General features: G+C 45.9%; 2 protein-coding genes across 2 annotated transcripts in view; one reads left to right on the plus strand and one right to left on the minus strand.

Annotated features, from left to right (window-relative positions):
* Positions 1-17,125, plus strand: part of MIOS (meiosis regulator for oocyte development) — a 33,767-nt gene extending 16,642 nt beyond the window's left edge. Inside the window, exons 2-11 of the mRNA XM_075827749.1 lie at positions 1,940-3,256; positions 4,081-4,179; positions 7,003-7,260; positions 8,311-8,480; positions 9,539-9,604; positions 11,273-11,431; positions 11,622-11,774; positions 12,471-12,675; positions 14,385-14,514; positions 15,131-17,125. Of these exons, the coding sequence (XP_075683864.1) occupies positions 1,960-3,256; positions 4,081-4,179; positions 7,003-7,260; positions 8,311-8,480; positions 9,539-9,604; positions 11,273-11,431; positions 11,622-11,774; positions 12,471-12,675; positions 14,385-14,514; positions 15,131-15,227 (2,634 nt within the window). The 5' untranslated portion in view covers positions 1,940-1,959 and the 3' untranslated portion in view covers positions 15,228-17,125. The remainder of the gene's footprint in view (positions 1-1,939; positions 3,257-4,080; positions 4,180-7,002; positions 7,261-8,310; positions 8,481-9,538; positions 9,605-11,272; positions 11,432-11,621; positions 11,775-12,470; positions 12,676-14,384; positions 14,515-15,130) is intronic.
* On the minus strand, positions 16,735-22,759 carry RPA3 (replication protein A3). The gene is made up of 4 exons (XM_075827748.1): positions 22,576-22,759; positions 19,048-19,122; positions 18,518-18,626; positions 16,735-17,124 (listed from the first exon to the last, which is right to left on the minus strand). Exons 1-4 carry the CDS (start codon positions 22,672-22,674, stop codon positions 17,042-17,044), a joined length of 366 nt encoding a protein of 121 aa, XP_075683863.1. The 5' UTR covers positions 22,675-22,759; the 3' UTR covers positions 16,735-17,041.
* Between the last annotated feature and the right edge of the window lie 3 nt (positions 22,760-22,762).

A 22,762-nucleotide genomic window follows, 5' to 3' on the forward strand; every position in this document is an offset into this window, starting at 1 on the left:
TGGCAAATGCGGCTTAGGCCAACGAAGGAGTGTCCCAGGTGTTCGTTTGATGGGGCAGACATAAAGCATATGTTCTGGGACTGTCCGATGCTGAAGGACTACTGGAAGGAGGTTGGAGGCATGGTAGCGAGAGTATATGGGAGGGATTTCCCGTTGGAACCTAAGATCTTTATGTTGGGTTGTATGGGGGAGGAGGGAGGAAATGGGGCTGAATTACTGGCTATTAAAAAAGTTTTATACCATGCTAGGAAGCTGATAGCAAAATATTGGCTGAACACGGATCCCCCGGAGGTGTCTGAACTGGTAGGATATGTTAATCACACGGTGTCGTTAGAACATCGGATATATCTGAAACGTGGGGCAATGCACAAATATGATAAACAATGGGGAAAGTGGATACATAACTATGGTACGGCAGGGAGGTAGGAGGCAGATTGAGGGGACATGATCAGGAGATCGCTTATGAATATATTAGTATGATGCGGGAGAGAAAATGTACGAGCCAGGGAAAGGAGATACTGCGGGGGAGGGGGGGGGAGTTTGGTTGCAGGGAAGGGGGAGTTATGTTAAATGTAACTGAATATTCTGTACAAAACTGAAAATGTATTGATTGTTGGAATTGACTAGATATACAGGAGATTTATAATGTATGTTGTACTATCAATAAAAACTGGTTTGATTTAAAAAAAAAAGGATTCATACAAGAGGTGGAAATAAGGGAGACACAAAATGTAAAAAGTGCCTGTTCGCTACAATGGTCCGGCCATCTTTTATACACACGGGGTAGTAACATAAAGCTGCATGAGCTGTCACCAGCCATTATCTGTGTATGACGGACATGAAGTGTATTAGGGTGCAAGGAGTGTGGGGGATCCTGCTGAATGAGGGGGTCAAGTTCTGATGACTAATATAAAAGGGGGGGCCAAGGAAAGAAGTCAGATTAGGGAATATTATAGGCCTGTCTAAAAATCTGTTTTCAGGGCACACTTAGGCCCTGTTCACACAATCTTTTGACGCGGAAACCACGTCGTAAAACGCGCCAAAAAATGGCCAAAAGTGCCTCCCATTGATTTCAATGGGAGGCGGGCGCATTTTTTTACCGCGAGCGGTAAAAATAAGCGACTTGCCTTATCTTCGGGGGTTTATGCCTCTGACCTCCCATTGACATCAATGGGAGGCAGAGAAAGCGTATTTCGCTGCCTTTTTGCCTGTGGCACTCAATGGGCGCGAGCGAAAAAAACGCGGCAAACGGCGTGCAGGCAGACGAAAATCTGCCTCAACATTTCAAACGGAATTTTGAGGCAGAATTAAAGAATAACTAAACCTTAAAAAAACTTTTGACACGTCAGTAATTTTGATCGGTGGGGGTCCGAGCACTGAGGCCCCCATCAATAGGTAAAATGAAGCAGCAGAAGTGCTCAGGTGACCCTGTGCTGCTTCATTTCTGAACACTTTTCTCGGAAAGCTGAGCGAGCGGTGTACAGGCTCATAGACTTTCTATTGAGTCCGTACATTAAGTCCATTCACTGCTCCGAGGAAAGCTGATCAGAAACCCGAGCGTTTCTGCCGCTTCGTTTTACCGATTGGTGGAGGTCTCGGTGCTCAGACCCCCACCCATCAAAACTTCTAAAATTACATGTCAAAAGTGTTTTTAAAGTTTCGTTACCCTTTACAACTGTTGATGTTGGGAACTAATCTGTTTGTCTGGGGTAGCGCGTTCCAGAGGACCGGTGCAGCACGAGAATAGTCTCGGAGACGGAAGTGGGAAGTTTGGATTACGTAGAGCGTGGGTCGGGTGGTGGACAGAGATGAGGGAGGAGATGTAGGAAGGTGCAGCACTGGGGAGAGCTTTGTGAGTGAGAGTAATACGTTTCAAATTTATTCTGAATAGGATGTCAATTACCACGATCATATCCTAAGTCTTTTTATTTATTTTCAGTGCTCTCTGATCTATAAAAAATGAGCGGGTCCAAACCGGACATCCTGTGGGCCCCCCACCACGTGGACAGGTTTGTGGTGTGTGACTCGGAGCTCATCCTCTATCACATTGAATCCAGGGTCAACACCAACTCTGAACTCAAGGCTGGATCCTTACGACTCTCGGAGGAGACCACCGCTACCCTCTTGGCCATAAACTCGGATACACCTTACATGAAATGCGTCGCTTGGTATCCAAAATATGACCCAGAATGCCTCTTGGCTGTTGGCCAGGCTAACGGTAGAGTGGTGCTCACCAGTCTGGGCCAAGATCACAACTCCAAGTGCAAGGACTTGATTGGTAAGGAGTTTGTCCCTAAACACGCCAGGCAGTGCAACACCCTTGCCTGGAATCTCCTGGATAGCAATTGGCTGGCAGCTGGCCTGGACAAGCACAGAGCTGACTTTTCCGTATCGATCTGGGATATCAGCAGCAAGTACACCCCCGACGCCACCATGGAGAAGGTCCGCCTTTCAACTGGTGACAACGAAACGAGCTTGGTGGTGACTAAGCCCCTGTATGAACTGGGCCAGAACGACGCCTGTCTATCCCTCTGCTGGCTTCCTAGGGACCAGAAGTTGCTCCTGGCCGGGATGCACCGTAACTTGGCCATATTCGACCTCCGAAACACCAACCAGAAAATGTTTGTGAACACCAAAGCTGTGCAGGGGGTGACCGTGGACCCCCACTTCCATGACAGGGTGGCTTCTTTCTTTGAAGGTCAAGTGGCCATTTGGGACCTTAGAAAATTTGAAAAGCCGGTGCTTACTCTTACGGAGCAGCCTAAGCCACTGAGCAAAGTAGCCTGGTGCCCGACAAGGACTGGGTTACTTGCCACCTTAACCCGGGACAGTAATATAATCAGGCTGTATGATATGCAGCACACCCCCACGCCTATCGGGGATGAAACGGAGCCCACTATAATCGAAAGGAGCGTCCAACCTTGTGATAACTACATTGCCTCCTTCGCGTGGCATCCGACCAGTCAGAACCGGATGGTGGTTGTTACCCCTAACAGGACGATGTCCGATTTTACAGTGTTTGAGCGCATTTCTCTGGCCTGGAGCCCTACCACCTCGTTGATGTGGGCGTGCAGTAGGCAGCTGTATGAGTGCACAGAGGAAGGGAAGGACCATTCCCTAGAGAGGGATATCGCCACTAAGATGCGGCTCCGGGCTTTATCGCGGTACGGCCTGGACACGGAGCAGGTGTGGAGAAACCATCTACTGGCGGGGAACGAAGACCCTCAGCTCAAATCTCTCTGGTACACCTTGCACTATATCCTTTAAAGGCACTTTGCAGAAGTCAACATTGAAGTTGAAAGCAGCGCCGTTCCTGGCTGTGCCAGGAACTGCAAAACACCCCCTTGAAGAGCAGGTGGCTATGTTGGAAGGGCCAGTGCACCCTTTCAAGTGCTGCAGCACCTTCATACTAGGCATTTGTAAAGGACCCCACATCCCCTGACCAAGTAGACATTGGTTGTGTATCTAGTTGATATATACCATCAATTTTATGGTGGGGAAACCCTTTAAAAGAGACCGATCTGAGGTCTCTTTGCATCTCAGTCCCAGTCAAGTGAATGGGACTGAGCTGCAGTACCTCTACTGGATGCACGGTGCTGTTCCTGGTAAGTAATGAAGTGGCTGCAGCGCTCAGTGGAGCGTCACGGCCTTTCAGTCAGCTGATCTGTGCTGGAAGTCAGACCCCCACCAAGCCCCTTTAATGAGTCTGTACCTGCTTCTGTATAAGTCCTATATAGCATCCAGCAGCACAGAATAAAATTCGCCATTTTACTGCACCCCATCTGCATTTATGGCGCCCCCTAGTTTAGCAATTTTATGATACATGGTGACAGGTTCCCTTTAAAACATATATAGCATTTCATTATGCACAGCGTGGTACTATAAGCCTGTGATCAGCAACATGTGACCCCTGACAGTTGCATGCTGGGTATTGTAGTTTTGTAACCCGCTGGGGAGCCGCAGATGGCAGACGACTACTATTGACCTGTTTCATCCATTTATTTGCATACTGGATATAGGAAGTAATGATATTGTATACAATATATGACTCACGTGATATTTTCCTATACGTATAAATACTTATGAAGCAGTACGCGGAAGACATAGACCAGAAATCTACAAGCAACAAAGGATCGTTGGTTTATGCTGGGATTAAGGCAATAGTGAAATCTTCACTGGGTAAGAGGATGACGATCAGATCAGTAAATGTCATTTCCTGATGTATGGTTATTGCTGGGGTCGCCCATAGATATTCTTTGACCGTTAGCTTTTGCAGATTGGGAGAAAGTTTTGTGTCTTTGGGCACCACCAGAGAACCCGACGGCTGAAAATAGCTATTGGGTTATTTAGAATTGGACTATAGTCATTGTTAACCCGTCCTGAAAACTTGTCTGCACATCTCCCTCTTTCTACACTGACACATATAATAGTACGTTTATTTAATTTTAAAGTCGAAAAGTCCATTGAAGGGAGTTTAATCCTTATAGGTGGGGTCCGACTGTCCCTGGTACTACCCACTGATCAGCAGAACGAAGGAACAGTTACTGTGTACATAAATTACATTACTTACCTTGTACTGATCCTGAGTTACATCCTGTATTATACTCCAGAGCTGCACTCACTATTCTGCTGGAGGAGTCACTGTGTACATACATTACATTACTTATCCTGTACTGATCCTGAGTTACATCCTGTATTATACTCCAGAGCTGCACTCACTATTCTGCTGGAGGAGTCACTGTGTACATACATTACATTACTTATCCTGTACTGATCCTGAGTTACATCCTGTATTATACTCCAGAGCTGCACTCACTATTCTGCTGGAGGAGTCATTGTGTACATACATTACTTATCCTGTACTGATCCTGAGTTACATCCTGTATTATACTCCACAGCTGCACTCACTATTCTGCTGGTGTAGTCACTGTGTACATACATTACATTACTTATCCTGTACTGATCCTGAGTTACATCCTGTATTATACTCCAGAGCTGCACTCACTATTCTGCTGGTGGAGTCACTGTGTACATACATTACATTACGTATCCTGTACTGATCCTGAGTTACATCCTGTATTATACTCCAGAGCTGCACTCACTATTCTGCTGGTGGAGTCATTGTGTACATACATTACATTACTTATCCTGTACTGATCCTGAGTTACATCCTGTATTATACTCCAGAGCTGCACTCACTATTCTGCTGGTGGAGTCATTGTGTACATACATTACATTACTTATCCTGTACTGATCCTGAGTTACATCCTGTATTATACTCCAGAGCTGCACTCACTATTCTGCTGGTGGAGTCATTGTGTACATACATTACATTACTTATCCTGTACTGATCCTGAGTTACATCCTGTATTATACTCCAGAGCTGCACTCACTATTCTGCTGGTGGAGTCACTGTGTACATACATTACATTACTTATCCTGTACTGATCCTGAGTTACATCCTGTATTATACTCCAGAGCTGCACTCACTATTCCGCTGGTGGAGTCACTGTGTACATACATTACATTACTTACCCTATACTGATCCTGAGTTACATCCTGTATTATATTCCAGAGCTGCACTCACTATTCCGCTGGTGGAGTCACTGTGTACATACATTACATTACTTATCCTGTACTGATCCTGAGTTACATCCTGTATTATACTCCAGAGCTGCACTCACTATTCTGCTGGTGGAGTCATTGTGTACATACATTACATTACTTATCCTGTACTGATCCTGAGTTACATCCTGTATTATACTCCAGAGCTGCACTCACTATTCTGCTGGTGGAGTCATTGTGTACATACATTACATTACTTATCCTGTACTGATCCTGAGTTACATCCTGTATTATACTCCAGAGCTGCACTCACTATTCTGCTGGTGGAGTCACTGTGTACATACATTACATTACGTATCCTGTACTGATCCTGAGTTACATCCTGTATTAAACTCCAGAGCTGCACTCACTATTCTGCTGGTGGAGTCATTGTGTACATACATTACATTACTTATCCTGTACTGATCCTGAGTTACATCCTGTATTATACTCCAGAGCTGCACTCACTATTCTGCTGGTGGAGTCACTGTGTACATACATTACATTACGTATCCTGTACTGATCCTGAGTTACATCCTGTATTATACTCCAGAGCTGCACTCACTATTCTGCTGGTGGAGTCATTGTGTACATACATTACATTACTTATCCTGTACTGATCCTGAGTTACATCCTGTATTATACTCCAGAGCTGCACTCACTATTCTGCTGGTGGAGTCATTGTGTACATACATTACATTACTTATCCTGTACTGATCCTGAGTTACATCCTGTATTATACTCCAGAGCTGCACTCACTATTCTGCTGGTGGAGTCACTGTGTACATACATTACATTACTTATCCTGTACTGATCCTGAGTTATATCCTGTATTATACTCCAGAGCTGCACTCACTATTCCGCTGGTGGAGTCACTGTGTACATACATTACATTACTTATCCTGTACTGATCCTGAGTTATATCCTGTATTATACTCCAGAGCTGCACTCACTATTCCGCTGGTGGAGTCACTGTGTACATACATTACATTACTTACCCTATACTGATCCTGAGTTACATCCTGTATTATATTCCAGAGCTGCACTCACTATTCCGCTGGTGGAGTCACTGTGTACATACATTACATTACTTATCCTGTACTGATCCTGAGTTACATCCTGTATTATACTCCAGAGCTGCACTCACTATTCTGCTGGTGGAGTCACTGTGTACATACATTACATTACTTATCCTGTACTGATCTTGAGTTACATCCTGTATTATATTCCAGAGCTGCACTCACTATTCCGCTGGTGGAGTCACTGTGTTCATACATTATTTGATTTACATAAATGTAATATTTTTCCACCTAGCAATAATCGTGTCGTATTTATCGGCAGCATTTTATTCAGCAAAGCATAAAGTCATCTCTTCATAAATTACTTGTTGTTTTTAAGGAACTACAGAAAGTGTCCAGAGCAGCTGGAGCGGCTCTGACCACCAAGCGGATGTGGTTCATTACGTCAGCGAGGAGCGGAATTTGGCGCTGCAGCTTTGTGGTTGGAGAAAGAAAGGATCCGATGCGGATATTGGACATTTTCTGACCTCGTTGGAACAGGAAGGCGAATGGGAGAGAGCAGCGGCAATTGCGTTGTTTAACCTTGATATCCGTCGTGCCATCCAGATCCTGAATAAGGGGGCGTCCACAGGGAAAGGTTGGAGGCTTTAATCCCATGATCTAATTTTTTTCCTTCTTTCGTATGAAATTATTGTATTTCTTTGTGCCATCTTAGACATTGGCGGCTTATCACTAAGATACGTCACCAATAACCGACCGCTGGGACACCCCGCACATCGCTAAAACAAAGTCGCAGCGGCACTAGGAAAGACTGACTAGTGATATGTCATCATATTTTACCTATTAGGTTGGCATATAGACATTACGAGTGGGGTCACCCTCTCTGGGACCTCTTAGTCCAGGCAGACGTATAGGTTCAGTCCCAGTTTCCCAAGGTGAGACCCTAACCTACAAATATTTCTGCCATTTTCATAAAAGGGAGAGAATGAAAAAGGAGGGAAGCAGAACAGGGCAGGATGGTGGGAGAATGGTCGGAAAGGGAGAGATGACGTAGAGGAGAAACAAAGGGGCGTTGGGAATAGGAACCGGTAACGTGCACCCCACCTGTCTGATAGCGGAAGAACCAAAGATAGAGAATCCCCACGTAGCGGGTTTTTTTAGTCCCTAGTTCGATTCTATCCACCTCCTCACGTCCCAAAAATCATCCAGTAATGCCATATAGAGGTGAATTTAGGGAAAACTAAACATCCTCAGGATTGTGGGGGGTCCTCGGCAGTCCGACCGCCGCCGCTCAGAAAGTGATCGCATGTCCTAGTGATATGCCAGCGCTTTCCGTGATGGGAAATCTCCATTGATGCAATCTATTGCTCCCTGTTGTCAGCCGTTTCAGACTGGGGAGAGGCTGACTATAGTGCCCTCCTCTATGAGAGTGCTGTTTTCTAGGAACCCTACTCCGGATGTAAAGCTAAGAAAATCAGATCAGTCCCTTTAATATGACCGGGTTGGGACTACATAGATGGCATTCATGCCCACTGCCGTTGTTTTGGGCTGTACCAGACTCATTCATGTTGCACCCAATGACCGGTATAATGAATTTCTTTGTCATTGCGGATGTCTAAGAGTTGTCCCACCCCTGCACACAATGAGCGTTGCAGCGTTCGTAACTATTTGCCTTGATTTTTGGCAGGAGATCTGAATCTCAATGTTGTAGCAATGGCGCTCTCCGGATATACAGATGAAAAGAATTCCCTCTGGAGAGAAATGTGCAGCTCCCTCCGAAATCAGCTGAGTAACCCGTACCTTGCCGTCATGTTTGCTTTCCTCACCAGTGACCCTGGCTGCTACGACACCGTTCTGGTAGGTTCACCATAAGGGAGTGCAACTTTGGAAGGGGTCAGTGGATAGAGTAGTCGGCACCGCCACCTCAATGATTATCGGTGTCTTAAAGAGACCCCTGGCCACTCTCTGGACTGAATGAAGGCTCTAGCGGCCAATCAGGAGACCGTTATAGCATAAAGTCCAGTCTTAATGGCACTTGTGATTGGCGCATCGGCGGAATTTAACGTCATTTTCTCGGTCATACAAATTGCAGGACCAAGCTAAAAGGTAGGTTGAAAATGCCCTTCCCTTCCACTTTATAGCCTTGTCAGAAGTATTGAGGCCTCAAAACTCCTGACATGTTCCCTTTAAAAGGGTATTCCAATTATCACCTATTCCCAAGATAAGTGATAATTGTCTGATCGCTGGGACCCCCACCGATCCTTTGTACAGTGCTGTTTTCCTCAGTCCCGTACACGGCAGTCAATGGGACGGGAGCCGTTCGCAGTCCCTATGGGACTGTGGCTGCCGTATTCCATGTCTGTGTGTGTCGTTAATCGACACACACAGAAATGGAACAAAAAATGGCAGCCCCCATAGGGAAGAAAAAGTGTAAAAATAAGAAACAGTAAAACACAAACACACGAAAATAAACGTTTTTATTAAAGCACTAACATCTTTAACATATAAAAAAATTATTTGTGATGACACTGTTCCTTTAAATGGAGTGGCAGGCACATGTTGGATTGCTGCCCCATTCAAACTCCTACTCGCTATGGGAGGGTGCAGTGAGGAGGAACGGTGGGTCCTCGCGATCGGTGGGGGTCCTAGCGATCAGACAATTATCACTTATCCTGTGTGGATAGGTGTTAATTGGCGATTCTGGTAAACCTCTTTTTAGCTATTAGCAAATGTGTTCACACATGACTGCAGAGTCAGACGACACAGGGTAAGTTTGTAGTCTGTAACCATGGAGACACATCGGTCTGCCTAGCAGTTCTAGACACAAAACGGTAGGGGATTTTTAATGAAGTCTATTTACAAAGTTGCTTCTATTGTATGTACGAATAAATGTTTTGATTTCTATATTGTTTCAGTTTGAATGCGCCATGGCAGTGAGAGATCGGGTGGCCTTCGCGTGCTTGTTCCTTAATGACGCTCAGGTGAGACTTCAATATTTTGTGAAGTAGAATGCGTTGAAGCGTACCAACCAACACCAATGATGACTAATGCTAGTGATAGGTGGACCAATAGGCACCAATGCTTAAGCTCAAGGGTCGGCCGCTTTCTAGTAAAATTTCTAAAATGCCCAAAACTGTTCTGACAGACGACTCTACATCCCCCCATCTCTTCAATATAAGGCCCCCCTGCTGCCAATGTATAGGATGTGTAAACAATGGACGGTGACTGTCTCTGAGTAGGACTTATGATGGTGGCGGTCACATGATTTACCCTCTTGACCGCGTCCCTTTCTGCACAGGTGGTGAACGGAGCCTCAACGCATTCAGCACATGCGCAGATAAAGTAGATTCTGCTGCCTGTATCTGCACGTGCGCAGAAGGGGAGGAAGCCGGAGAAGTGGTTTTGTGGCCGCCGCCATCTTGAGTCCTTTGGATGCGGAGACGGTCACCATCCGTTTTTTTAAACATCCCATAATGGGCAGCAGGGGACCTTGTGTTGAAGAGCTGGGGTCAGGAATGGAGGGATTGAGTTGTGTGTGTCAGAACACGACAGTTTAGGGCATTTTCGATAAGTCGGCCAAACCCACCAATGTCGGGGGAGTGAAGGATCGGGCAGGATAGATTTTATTATGCCCGATCCTTTGTATCTGCTGGAGATGAGCCGCTGCCTGAGGAGTTTGGGTGTGGCTTTTTACCAAGTGTCTTTTGGCCAAGTGTATGTGGGGGGGGGGAACACGTGTATGGTGTAAGGCTGGATTCACATGAGCATGTTCGGTCTGTAAAGGACGGAACGTATTTCGGCTGCAATTCCCGGACCGACCACACTGCAGGGAGCCGGGCTCCTAGTACGACGCTAGGAGTCCCTGCCTCTCCGTGGAACTACTGTCCCGTACTGAAACATGATTACAGCACGGGACAGTTGTCCTGCAGAGAGGCAGGGACTCCTAGCATCGTATATAACTATGATGCTATGAGCCCGGCTCCCTGCACTGAGTTCGGTCCGGGACTTGCGGCCGAAATACGTTCCGTCCATTACGGACCGAACATGCTCGTGTGAATCCAGCCTAATTGGGAGGAAAACTGGAATAACTGTCGACCAAAAAAGCTGCTTAAAGGAGTTGTCCAGGTTGGGGGCTGTTTTTTATACTGATGACCTATCTACAGGATCGGCACCTATCGGCTGCTTCTGGGCATCGGGTGCTATGCAGTGGAGCTGGGTTTGTCTGTGTTGTTTGGCTCGTGTTTTTTTTTTGTGTGCATCATTAGCACTATAAAAGGGGTTTATCCACTATACACATTTATGATCTATTAATAGGATCTGCCTTAAATACTATATCTGATAGGTGGGAGAATGTTGTCAGACTATATCTGATAGGTGGGAGAATGTTGTCAGACTATATCTGATAGGTGGGAGAATGTTGTCAGACTATATCTGATAGGTGGGAGAATGTTGTCAGACTATATCTGATAGGTGGGAGAATGTTGTCAGACTATATCTGATAGGTGGGAGAATGTTGTCAGATATTAGTTACAAAAATCTGAGCCGTGCCGAAGGGGTTTGATCTTTATAGATTTGCTTCATTCTGGAAATCCTCGTGTTGCTGCTCCTGCGTAGTATTTTTCTTACGTGGCCCTTTTTATTTGGTGCAGTTAATTAAATACATTGACAAGCTGACCCAGGACATGAAGGATGTTGGGAACCTCGAGGGGATAGTCCTGACTGGACTGACTAAGGATGGAGTGGACCTGATTGAGAGTTATGTGGATAGAACAGGAGATGTACAGACGGCGAGTTACTGCATGCTGCAGGTGAGTGCCGCTCATTCATTATATCAGGTCACTAGTATATATATATATACATCTATTAGAATACACTGCGATATCTTTGGTCGTCCGTTCCCATAAAGCCTGGACTTTGTAAGGATATTGTATTAAATGTAAAAAGAAGATGTTGGTTACACTGACATTAACTGTTTGCTTTCCTGGTGGTCATATGTAGGGATCTCCGTCTGATGTGCTGAAGGACGAGCGAGTCCAATACTGGATAGAAAACTATAGGAACTTGCTGGATGCCTGGAGGTTTTGGCATAAAAGAGCAGAGTTTGATATCCACCGGAGTAAACTGGATCCCAGCTCCAAGCCTCTCGCACAGGTTGGGTTTTCCTATAAGCATCTTACAAAAAGGGATTGTGCCGTTTAGAAAACCCATTGTCATACCCCCTATTTGGGGATTCTGTGTTTATAGAGGGTCTTCTATTCAGGATCCTCATCTCTTGGTCAGAGTGGAGAGCGGTTATATAGAGCGTGTCTAGCTCTCGCTCGCTCTCTGTCTGTCTGTCTCTCTATATCTCTCTCCCGCTCTCTCTGTCTCTCCCGCTCTCTCTGTCTCTCCCGCTCTCTCTGTCTCTCCCGCTCTCTCTGTCTCTCCCGCTCTCTCTGTCTCTCCCGCTCTCTCTGTCTCTCCCGCTCTCTCTGTCTCTCCCGCTCTCTCTGTCTCTCCCGCTCTCTCTGTCTCTCCCGCTCTCTCATTACACAGACAACACATTGATATAAATGGACACTGTGTAATACTTCATTTCTCCTGTGGTGGCGCTGCAGGGAAATGAAACGCTTACTGCCAGGTTACTCCACAGATTACAGATGATCGCTTGGGGTCCTAGCAGGGGGACACTTTGTGATCAGTTTGTCAAAAGACCCTTCCAATAAGTGGAGAACCCCTTTTAAATTACAAAAATGGTGATAGGTCTTTGGTGATTTTATCAGCGCCACTACAAATCGAAATTTCGACCAGAATTGAAAATGTACTTTCTCAGTTGAAGATTTTTAATTTTAGTTTTTTTCTTTGCAGGTATTTGTGAGCTGTAATTTCTGTGGGAAATCGATCTCTTACAGCTGCTCGTCTGTACCGCACCAGGGACGAGGGTTCAGTCAGTACGGAGTCAGTGGGTCACCAACCAAGTCAAAGTTCACCAGTTGCCCTGGGTGCCGAAAGCCCCTTCCACGCTGCGCTCTTTGTCTCATTAACATGGGTAATCCAGTATCTAGTAGTCCAGGTAACACTTAACAATTTTTGGTAATCTGTGTGGTGATTCGTTTTTATAATATATTTTTATAAGGTTGGATTCACACATGCAGTTTTTAATGCAGTTCTTTTGAGCCAAAGCCAGAAGTGGATCTTCTTCTTCCTCCTCCTGTTTTTGGTTAAAAAAAAAACAACTGCCTGTGTGAATCCAGCCCAAGGCCGGGTTCCCACGGGTCGGCTACACCGCGTGTCTGACCTGGAAGGAGGAGGGCGTTCTTGGTAAGCATGTGGTATTTATTTTTTTCCGAAGTAGCAATTTTTGCGGCGAAATTGCTGCGTTTACGCCGCAAAAGTCGCAACACTTGGCTTCCTGTTGTGGGTTTCGCATCCCCATTGAATTCAATGGGGAAAAACTCGCAACCGAAAATCCACAAAAACGCAGCATAAAGCGACGTGATGCGGAATTAAATTCCGCACCGCAGGTCAACTTAACGTTTACGCTGCGTTTTTTTTTTCCCATGACGTGGGCATGAGATTGACTAAATCTCTTCCGCTTTGCTGCTACTGTAAATGCTGCGGAATTTCAGAACAGAATTCCGTTGCGGAATTTCCGCAGCGTTTACGCTACATGGGAACCCAACCTAAAAGTTGGAGCGCCATTGTTCTAATCAGGAGCATCAAATCCCCTGCTTTGCCTCACACAGTCATAGAGTTAAAGAGTTACTAAACAAAAAATGTGATCAAATTCTATTGTCAATAATTAATAAAATATTACTCATAATTCGAGCACTTATTACCTTTTTGAAGGTTTATCACATTTCAACGCACCGAATCACACTTCCTGTTTCAATTGGCTCGTGGGCCGTGCCAGTAAAATGTGTAATTGTTAACGTACCCATCGTGTATTGACGCGCTATCGTGAGGGCACATGCCATTCATTACCGCCGCCCCTTAAAAACCACTCCACCTCGTGTCTCCTGCAGAGAGTTGGATTGTGAGGTACGTCCAGCTCCAAGTATAGCCTACAAGGAGCGTGCACGTTGAGCAGGTGCCGCCCCCGCACACGTACACAGACACCGTTCAATTCATACACAAAGTAGCTAGAAACCGGGTAGGGACTTCTCATAGCAACCGCAAAAGGCATTCGAGGAGAAGGGGTTTGGAAGGGAGTTCGGCTACAATATTCTTCGTCAAGGAGAAAAATAAGGTAATGAAATAAATGAGTATTTCTTAATATTGCTTATTCTAAAGAAGAACAAGAAGAAAAAAATAGTTTAGTTACAATTTAAATGATAAAATTCTGTCTGCAGCCACCACTAGAGGGAGCTAACTGCATACACTTATATACACATTGAACTCTTGAATAAATCTGTCTTACAGCGAGCTCCTTAGTTCCCCCTAGTGGCGGTAGCCAGAATTTAATGGCTGTGTGAAGAGAAGCGCGTGACTTGGACCTCTGTATCAGAAAAACAAAACCGCAAAACCTATATTATATGATTTATCAGCACAGAATTTTGGGTGGATTTTCACTAAGCTTTTATTAACCTGAGGCACTTGCCATTGAGATCTGTTCTCCTTCTTGCCAGTTGTGTTCACCTCACTCCTTGTCCTATATCAGACCTCTGGGTATTGTCCAGCGTGCGCCGCTGCATTGTTCTACCCGTTCTCTGTAGTGTCTGACAGCCGGGGAAATAAAAATGCCATGCTCTGCTTTACCTCATGGATCTGTTCTCTGCCTAGGAGCATCAAAGTCTGATGAGAAGATAGACCTCAGCAAGGAGAAGAAGGTGGCTCAGTTTAACAACTGGTTCACGTGGTGCCACAACTGTCGACATGGTGGTCACGCCGGGCACATGATGAGCTGGTTCAGGTGAGGAACGGCGTATGTGATAAATGGGTTAAAAAGCCATACTACATGATTTATATTCTTTCCCGTAGTGTTACACTAGATAACACCCGTGCATATAAGTGACAAACTTTATTTTTTTTTGTTGCCAGAAATCCTGGGTGGGATTAAACAAAATTTGCTTTCTGTCCAATAACTTCAGAATGATTGCTGTATCCGTGACCTTACAACTGGCCATAGACCACTGTCAGCCCCAACCTCTCATAAATGTGCACATCCGGCTCAGCCCAACGGGGGTTATTTCACTATGGAGATAAGCATATGTCAGGCACTGCTTATCTCTGGACAGTATTTGAAATCCAGCATGTTAGACCAGTTCCCTTTAAGGGGATTCTGTCAAAATGTGCAGTATCTACAGAGAGTAACTTTTGAAGGGTTTGTCTGCTCAGGTCGACCCCTTCCCTATTATCCCATCAACATGCCCCGTATCAGAAAAAGCAGAGACTGCAAAGAGTGTCTCTCACCAAATACAGTCGGTCATGTAATGCGACATTTGCCCTACAGGGGGTGCTATGTTTGACCCAATGACTTCATGTTTTGCTTATACTCTGGCTTTATAATTGTGTCCTGTGATTTGCAGGGATCACACAGAGTGCCCGGTGTCGGCGTGTTCCTGTAAGTGTATGCAGCTGGATACAACAGGCAATCTGGTTCCCGCCGAGACTGCACAGCCGTAAGTCTGACCCTCATCTAGGACATTGTCATACAAGACGCAGCACAGCAGGAGGCGTTCTGTATACCACAGAGTACAGACTGTTGTCACACATGAAGGATTTGTACCAGGAATCCGGAAGATTATGAATCGCATAACGCAACGCGGTACATAAAATAAGCTGCCCCCTACTGGACTTCGTTTGTTATTGTAAAAAAAAACAAAAAAAATTACATTTATTCTTCAAGGAAAGTTCTCAATTTCTGGATCTATTTCTACAAGTCGGTACTCGAGGTGAGAACTGGGATGTGTTATTCTGACATCCCATTCCCGTTCATTTATCGGTCACGTTCCTCCATCCAACGGCTGAAATGTAATTCATGGAAAAGTCAGGTGGTTGTGAATTAGCACTGCAGCTCAGTGTTGCAGCAGGTGCATGCGGCTACTGGAATAGGCTTTCTGCAGCATTTCCATCTCGTGGGCGGGAGGTCTTTATAGTCACAATTCTGCAGACTTCAGAGTGGACGTTTCTCAGCATCCCCTGCTGACTCCATGTGTCACATGCTCTCTGAAGAACCTTTAGCACATGAATCTAATGTAGTGAGGGGGCGGCCCGGTCTCCCTGTACGATACAAGCTGAGATATTAGGAATGTGTCTGACGACGAGCTTGTTGACTGTTTCCTAACACAACCAACTTAATTGTGAATGTAGCGCTAGAGGATAAGAGAGGCTGTAACTTAGGATTGGTACAAAACGCATTCTTCTGCCTTCTTCACACGAACGTATTTCTAGTCTGTGTGCTGTATATATTAAGACTGTGCCCTGACCCGTACAAATCATTGCTGACACACATCAGATTTGTTACCAGAGTGTATCTGTGGCGAGAAACTTGCAGCATGCCCTATTCTGCTGTTTTTGCAAACCAGACTCACCCATTGAAATCTAGGGTTGCGTGAAAAAAAAAAAAAAAAAGCATACAAACGCCATTTTCTCTGTCGCTAAGCGGTGCAAGAAAAAAAAGTTAAATCAGAAAATGATTGCAGAGGAGAAGAACGGACACAGACAGGAATACAAAAGAAAGTTTTTTTGCAGAATCAAATCAGACGCGCTCGTGTGAATGTCTTAGTGCGAACGTACAGATACAAGCGTTTGTCGCATATCGGCTCATTCGAGGCCAATAAAATGGTCGCTAGTCGGCAGCGCATCTTCCTGTGTAAACAGGGAAACGTCCTACCGACATGATGAAAATACACGACCATCGTCTGCCCCCATATAAGTCACTCATCCCCCCACATAAGCGATCCTAGCTCAGCGCCGATCAATGAGCTGTGTTGTTGGCCGGCGCTTGTTTTCACAGCCCATATTTAGGCTTGAGGTCGATCGCTGAGTGATCTTTTGGCATCAGGATTGATTTTGCTGCACTTATGCAATGACATCCATCCCTGGATCCTGTTAAGTCTGCAGTAGGGGCTGATAATGGATATTTGCCTCAGTTCTCATCATACAAAACAAGACCCAAATATAAAGACACTTTGTTTAAAAAATATAACTGTATTTGAAACGTGAACACATTACATGAGATTTACAGCAGTCTCAGCAGTGCACTGACCCCCGACTGACCCCCACAATGTATTCAGGTAGGCAGTGAGGTCAGGGTAAATATCCTGCAGCCTCCGAAGAAGAAGAATCAATGTTTTTCTCTGGATCAGTTCTTCTTACATTGAATACCAGGTAAAAGCAGATGCTAAATCCTGCCCGTGGCAGAAAGTGATAAATATAGACGGATGTCACAGGCCGCAGAATCCAGATTTCCAGTGGGCGGGAGATGAAAATTAAGCTTATTCCATGCCTTTCTGTCCAAAGGGATAATATTGAGGAAATTCATGAATTATCTTCAAGGCTTCATCATACAAGCCAAGATCTGCAGGAAGATGTACAAATAGAAATCAAATCTATGCAAGAAACAACTTGACATGGTCCAACTTAAGACATCGGTCACTAGAGGGCATCCTTGTCGAGTTGCCCTAAGAAACAAGTCTATGGGTGTGCCCGGACCCCACAAATGGTCGACTGTTAATGCCCCCTAGGCAGGTGGATCTTACTCCCACGAGTCCTACTAGTGCATCCGATTGTAGATAGAGCTCAGCCCAATTCATTTGCACACAACCGTGTATAGTCCCCTACCCCCAAATCAGGCAAGGGGGTCTTTCAGTTTTTAGGTTGTTATGTGCACTAAGTGAAATGACGATGATACAGAGCTGGGCAATTAATCTAAAAACATCCAAAACCGAAATTCAGCGCAGATAACAGACGTCATCCTACGCATTTCGGTTCGATTACATGCAGCCCAGCCACTGCCGCCAGTAACTGTAGGCTATCCAGTTAGAATAGCTGATATGCGATTAACATATCAGCAATTCTGATTGGCTATCAGTTACTAACGTTTTGGATAGCCAATGGCAGAGCAGGCTTAATATGACGGCATCGACGCTGCTACTCCAGCATCCAGAACACTGAAGGATGGCATGCAGGGATCATTTTAGGTTTTGTCAGGTACAGGAGCTGCAGAGGTACATGTACAGGCACAAGCAGACCCACCAAATCACCCAGTGGGCCCTGCCTGAGCCAAGAGCGGTCCCCCACCCCCCACACAAGCAGCGCACAGCAGTCCTGTCAATGCACTATTTAAAGATAGTCCAGTAACACTTCGTTTTGGTCAACCTTCGCTGCTCATCCACCTCTGGCAGTCCCCAGACTTTGTGCTTGCTTTGTTCCGTCAGCTTCCTCTGCTGCCGTCGCCGCTCAACACTAGTCTTGAAGAACCTGATGGAGATGCCTCAGCTACTAGTTAGTGGAGTGGTATATTACGGTTTATACACACACACACACACACTGAGCCTGCCGTATACTAATATAATGTACTCGAGTGAGTGCTCTGCCACTTCATGTCTTGGCACGGTTTGCAGGCTCAATAGGAAGTCTATGAGCCCGTGCAACGCTCACTCGGTTTTCAGAGAGGAAAATCACAAACTAAGCGGCACAGCGCCCACCCGAGGCCTTCTGCCACTTTGTTTTAGTGATCGGTGGGGGTCTCGGTGATTAGACCCCACCGATCAAAACTTCTGACATGTCACTATGAGATGTCAAAAGTTTTTAAAGTTTAGTTACCCTTTAATACATACAGTCGTCACTTTGCCACCAGCTCCAGAGAGGGCAGCAGAGCTTTACTCAAGTGACCACAGAGGTTATCAGGACTGACCTCGTACTTTAATTTACATCCCGATATTGTTTTTTGCAACAATCCTTTTACTTACCAAAAGAGGCGACGTCTTCTTTAAAAGGGACATAGGACACCCCCATTATTGTCGCTTTCTGGGTAACTTTACCAACAACTTCAATCACACCAGATAATTCTTCGTCAAGCTTAGGAATAAAAACAAAACAGAAAAGGACATTAGAGGTGAATAATTATTAGGTAATGATACAAGAAGTATATGAAAGAAAAAAAAACACGTCATAAGGGCCTGTTCAGATCAGCGTTCGGGGTTTCCGTTCATTTATTCCATCAGAGGAACAGATACAGAAACCTGAATGGAAACTATTGTTTTCCGTTTGTATTTCCATTGATGTCAATGGTCATGCTTCCGTTTCAGCGCGTTTCCATTCCGGACGTTTTCGTTTTCACAGTAACAATAAATGATACAGAAACTTTGTTGGAAAATTGTTTAACGTTTCATTATACAATGACTAAGCTTTATATGCGGACACCAGAACACCCCTGTAAGAGCCCCCTGCTGACCTAGGCCCTTCACGTGGTTCCCTAGTCCGTGCCGGATATACTTACTGGATCTGTTAATTCTACGGTGGCGTTCTTCCCCGCTCCATCAGAGAGGATGAACGACGTCCCTGTAGGGTGAACCTGTCATGAGCGATAACATGGTCAGTGAAGTGGAGGTCAAACAATCCTATACATGGAGGGAGATTTATTATGGTTTTAGACGATAGAAAACTAGACCAGAGAGCTGCACCATTAACAGTTATTTCAGGGGTGCCAAATTTGGTGCTGCTGTAGGACCCTTGAGACACCAAGTCACCACTCTTCTAATTACCAGGGGTCTATAACGAGCGGCTCTACAACTCCCAGCATGCCCAACAAACGCACGCAGACTTCTCCTTCCAGGGGACCATCTAATCCAGAGCTCTGGAATTTGCAAATAGTCATTCAGCGCCTACGCAGACCTATGTGTCTCCATGGTAACAGACTACAAACAACCGCTCTGTAGTCTGATCCTGCAAACAGCTGCATGCTAGCCTTACATCACCAAGCACAATGCCAAAGTGTCAGATGGAGGGGTGTAAAGCCGCACCCACTGGACTCTGCAGTAGCGGAAATGTGTTCAGGTAGAGAAGAATCACTTCACAGGCCTTTCTGACAGAGGAGTCTGGGTTTGGTGAATGTCGGGAGAACGTTACCCGCCTGACTGCAGTGTGCCAGCTGTAAAGTTTGGTGGAGGAGGATAAGATTACGGGGGTGTTTTTCAGGGGTCGGTCTCTTTGTTCCAGTGAAGGGGAAAATTATTTTTTTTTAATTCTCTTTTTATTCATTTTTTACAAGTTTGTTTCAGAAACATACAACATATCATGACTCAATGATATACAATTGTAACATGTGAACACAAAGAACAAAAAAGAAAGGAAGGACCAATGGGGACCCCTGGAAGCCTAAAAGTCCAACTAAGCGGATATAACAGAGATCACCCATCAGGACGGTTAGAAGGATAATACAATGAAGAAGAGGGGGAAGGAAAGAGCCAGGAAGGGGGGGGGGGGGAGGAAAGAGCCAGGAAGGGGGGGGGGGAAGGAAAGAGCCAGGAAGGGGGGGGGGGGAAGGAAAGAGCCAGGAAGGGGGGGGGGGGGGAAGAGGGGTATGAGGGGGATTTCTCCTCAGCGTCCATCCCATAAGCGGACGTCTCATAGGAAATGTATATATAGCTTTTTTTCATTTTAGGACATCAGAGCGATATACTCCGAAGAATTCTCAAAGCTTACCCAGGTAGACCAAGAGTGCATAAACTTATCATGAGTGTCCTGTAAGGAGGCCGCCAGCTCCGCCATTCGCTTCACTTCTTGGATCTTCTGAAACCAAAAGCGAATTGTGTGGGGGGGGGGGGGGGGGGGGTTCAACCTGTTTCCACATCGCCGGAACGCAAGCACGTGCCGAGTTAACCAGATATCGACTTCTTGGATCTGGGCAATGTACAGTCAGTGAACTTAGAAGCCACATTCCAAACATTTTCCCAAATGGCAGCTAGTCGCGGACAATCCCAAAAATGTAAAAGATCACCCATCCCCACACCACATGGGGGACAGCTCAGGGTAAAATTTGTGGAGTTTGGAGGGGACCCTGTACCATCACGTCAGTATCTTAAAACCTGCATCCTGAATTCTACTCGACATAGAAGATTGACGAGTCATGGTATACAACCGGTTACGCACGTCCGCTGTGATAGTTGTCAAGGTCAGTTGCCCATTTAGCCAAATAAGTTGGAAGGTCTGTCATTGGGGAATTTAACAAACCATACGTTACAGAAAGGGTGTGGCGAAGATGTCCCGTCGTTGTGGTTTCAAAGGCTGTTAACGGACGGGAAAACGCGGGGGCGTGAGGGAGGGATAAGAGAAAGTGACGTCATTGGGAGCCTGCCAGAACGGAAGGTGTCCCGGCTCCGCACTGTCAGTTAGTTGCGATGACGTCTTTAATGATGTAATGACGTGCTTGGGTCTCGCTAGCGATGCGGTTGTGGGAAAAAAGGACCAGGCTCGCAACCCGGCTGAAAAGAGGGATTGTCCAGTATGGGGTACAGCGGAGACTGGGGGGGGGGATGTGGAGCTGGCCGCCCACGTGAAAGGGAAGGAATCCGCCAAGGCTGCCACCAATTGGGATATGGGGGGGGGGGCTATTGAGAGCTTCTGACTTTTCAAAGTTTATTTTAAAATTGGACAGTGATGCAAACGACCGAAATTCAGCCATCAGGTTAGGCACCGAAATGTGGGGACGTGAGAGGAAAAATTTTAAGTCATCCGCGTATGCTGCGACTTTGCGAGTCGTATCCCCAACCTGTACATCCGCGGTATCCGTGTTATCACGGACAGGGCATAGGAAGGGTTCCAGACACAGTGTGAAAATCAGGGGCGGTAGTGGGCAGCCCTGGCGGGTTCTGTTAGAGATGGGGAAAGGAGGAGGAATTATGCCGAAGGAGAGGAATATAGACTTAAAATCCAACAGAGCATACCCGGGCCCGGACCGATATAAGAGAAGAGTCTCTTGGAGAAATGAACAGGCGATCCGGTCGAAAGCTTTTTCGGCATCGGTAGAGCAAAAAAAGCCGGGACAGAGGAAGAGGTAAGATGTTCAATGAGGTTAACAGGCCGGACGGTATTATCCCTGGTCTCTCTCGAAGGAACAAAACCCGTCCGGTCCCTAGGAATTATTTTAGACAGGAAAGGCGGGATTCCAGCGAAGGGAAATCTTAATTCTCCAGCATAACAAGACATTGGGGACATTTGTAGCATCCAACTTTGTGGGAACAGTTTGGGGTTCGTCCCTTTTCTGTTCCAGGATGACTGCGCCCCACTGCACAAGGTCCATAAAGACATGGCTGGTTGGTTGGGGGGGGGGGGCCCCCAACGATGAAGGGTTCGTGGATCTGGATCGTCAGTTTTCCATGTAACGGGGCCGTGGAGAAACACTTTGAAGGGTTGAAAACTGCAGTCCCTTCTTTCTCACGCTCAGGGGGCCGAGTAGTCTGATCCCAACCAGACAGTGATCAGAACCCCTATAATGCCATCCCTATATGAGATGCAAAATCCGCTTTAATTCATACACTTCCAGGAGGAGCAACAGAGGAACATACCAGCAGAGTTCTAAGAAAAGATACTGACAGGGGAAAATCAGAAAAGTTTAGCAAATGAAATTGAACGCAGCGTTACAACCTGCAGGAACACATCCTAGTTTGTTAGTTGCAGAGATTGCGGTAACTTTTTTGACTAACCCAAAATCAACATACAAAAAGGTAAAAAAAACAAAAACACTTCTAAAACTCCTCCCACAAGTTCCAGAATGTAGGGAACTACAATACCCAGCATTCTCCGAGAATTAGAAACCGAAAGGTCATGCTGGGCCTTGCAGTCCCCAACAGATGAAGGGCCCTGGTTTGACCCTGCGGCTGATAGGACATGCTGGGATTTGTTGTTCTAGATCAAATTCTGAACCCAAAGTTGCTAGCGCCTATAATACAGCACGGCATGCTGGGACTTGTAGGTCAAGGAAAGGTCTACATATAAGAGGGGTTAAAGAAACATATAACGTCATTACCTTCTCCACCCGGCCCACAAAGCACACTGGCTGTCCCATGTACTGCGCCAACATGCTGGTGTTAATCCGAACCCGCGGCACTTCATATAGATCTGCCATCACCTCACTCAGAAACCACCACACAAGCCTCGTCTGGCGGGAAACCACTGACAAGACCACCTGATACCAACTAGCCAATCAAAACGAT

Source organism: Rhinoderma darwinii, chromosome 5 (genome assembly GCF_050947455.1).
Source record: "Rhinoderma darwinii isolate aRhiDar2 chromosome 5, aRhiDar2.hap1, whole genome shotgun sequence".
NCBI lineage: Eukaryota > Metazoa > Chordata > Amphibia > Anura > Rhinodermatidae > Rhinoderma > Rhinoderma darwinii.

Bases quoted from the DNA above. Each gene is read 5' to 3' on its own strand.
- RPA3 (XM_075827748.1), bottom strand. From the start codon at position 22,674: ATGGCAGATCTATATGAAGTGCCGCGGGTTCGGATTAACACCAGCATG. The intron at 19,123-22,575 runs GTAATGACGTTA...CGCTCATGACAG, and splicing joins TTGTGGGCCGGGTGGAGAAG to GTTCACCCTACAGGGACGTC. The intron at 18,627-19,047 runs GTAAGTATATCC...TTTATTCCTAAG, and splicing joins CCGTAGAATTAACAGATCCA to CTTGACGAAGAATTATCTGG.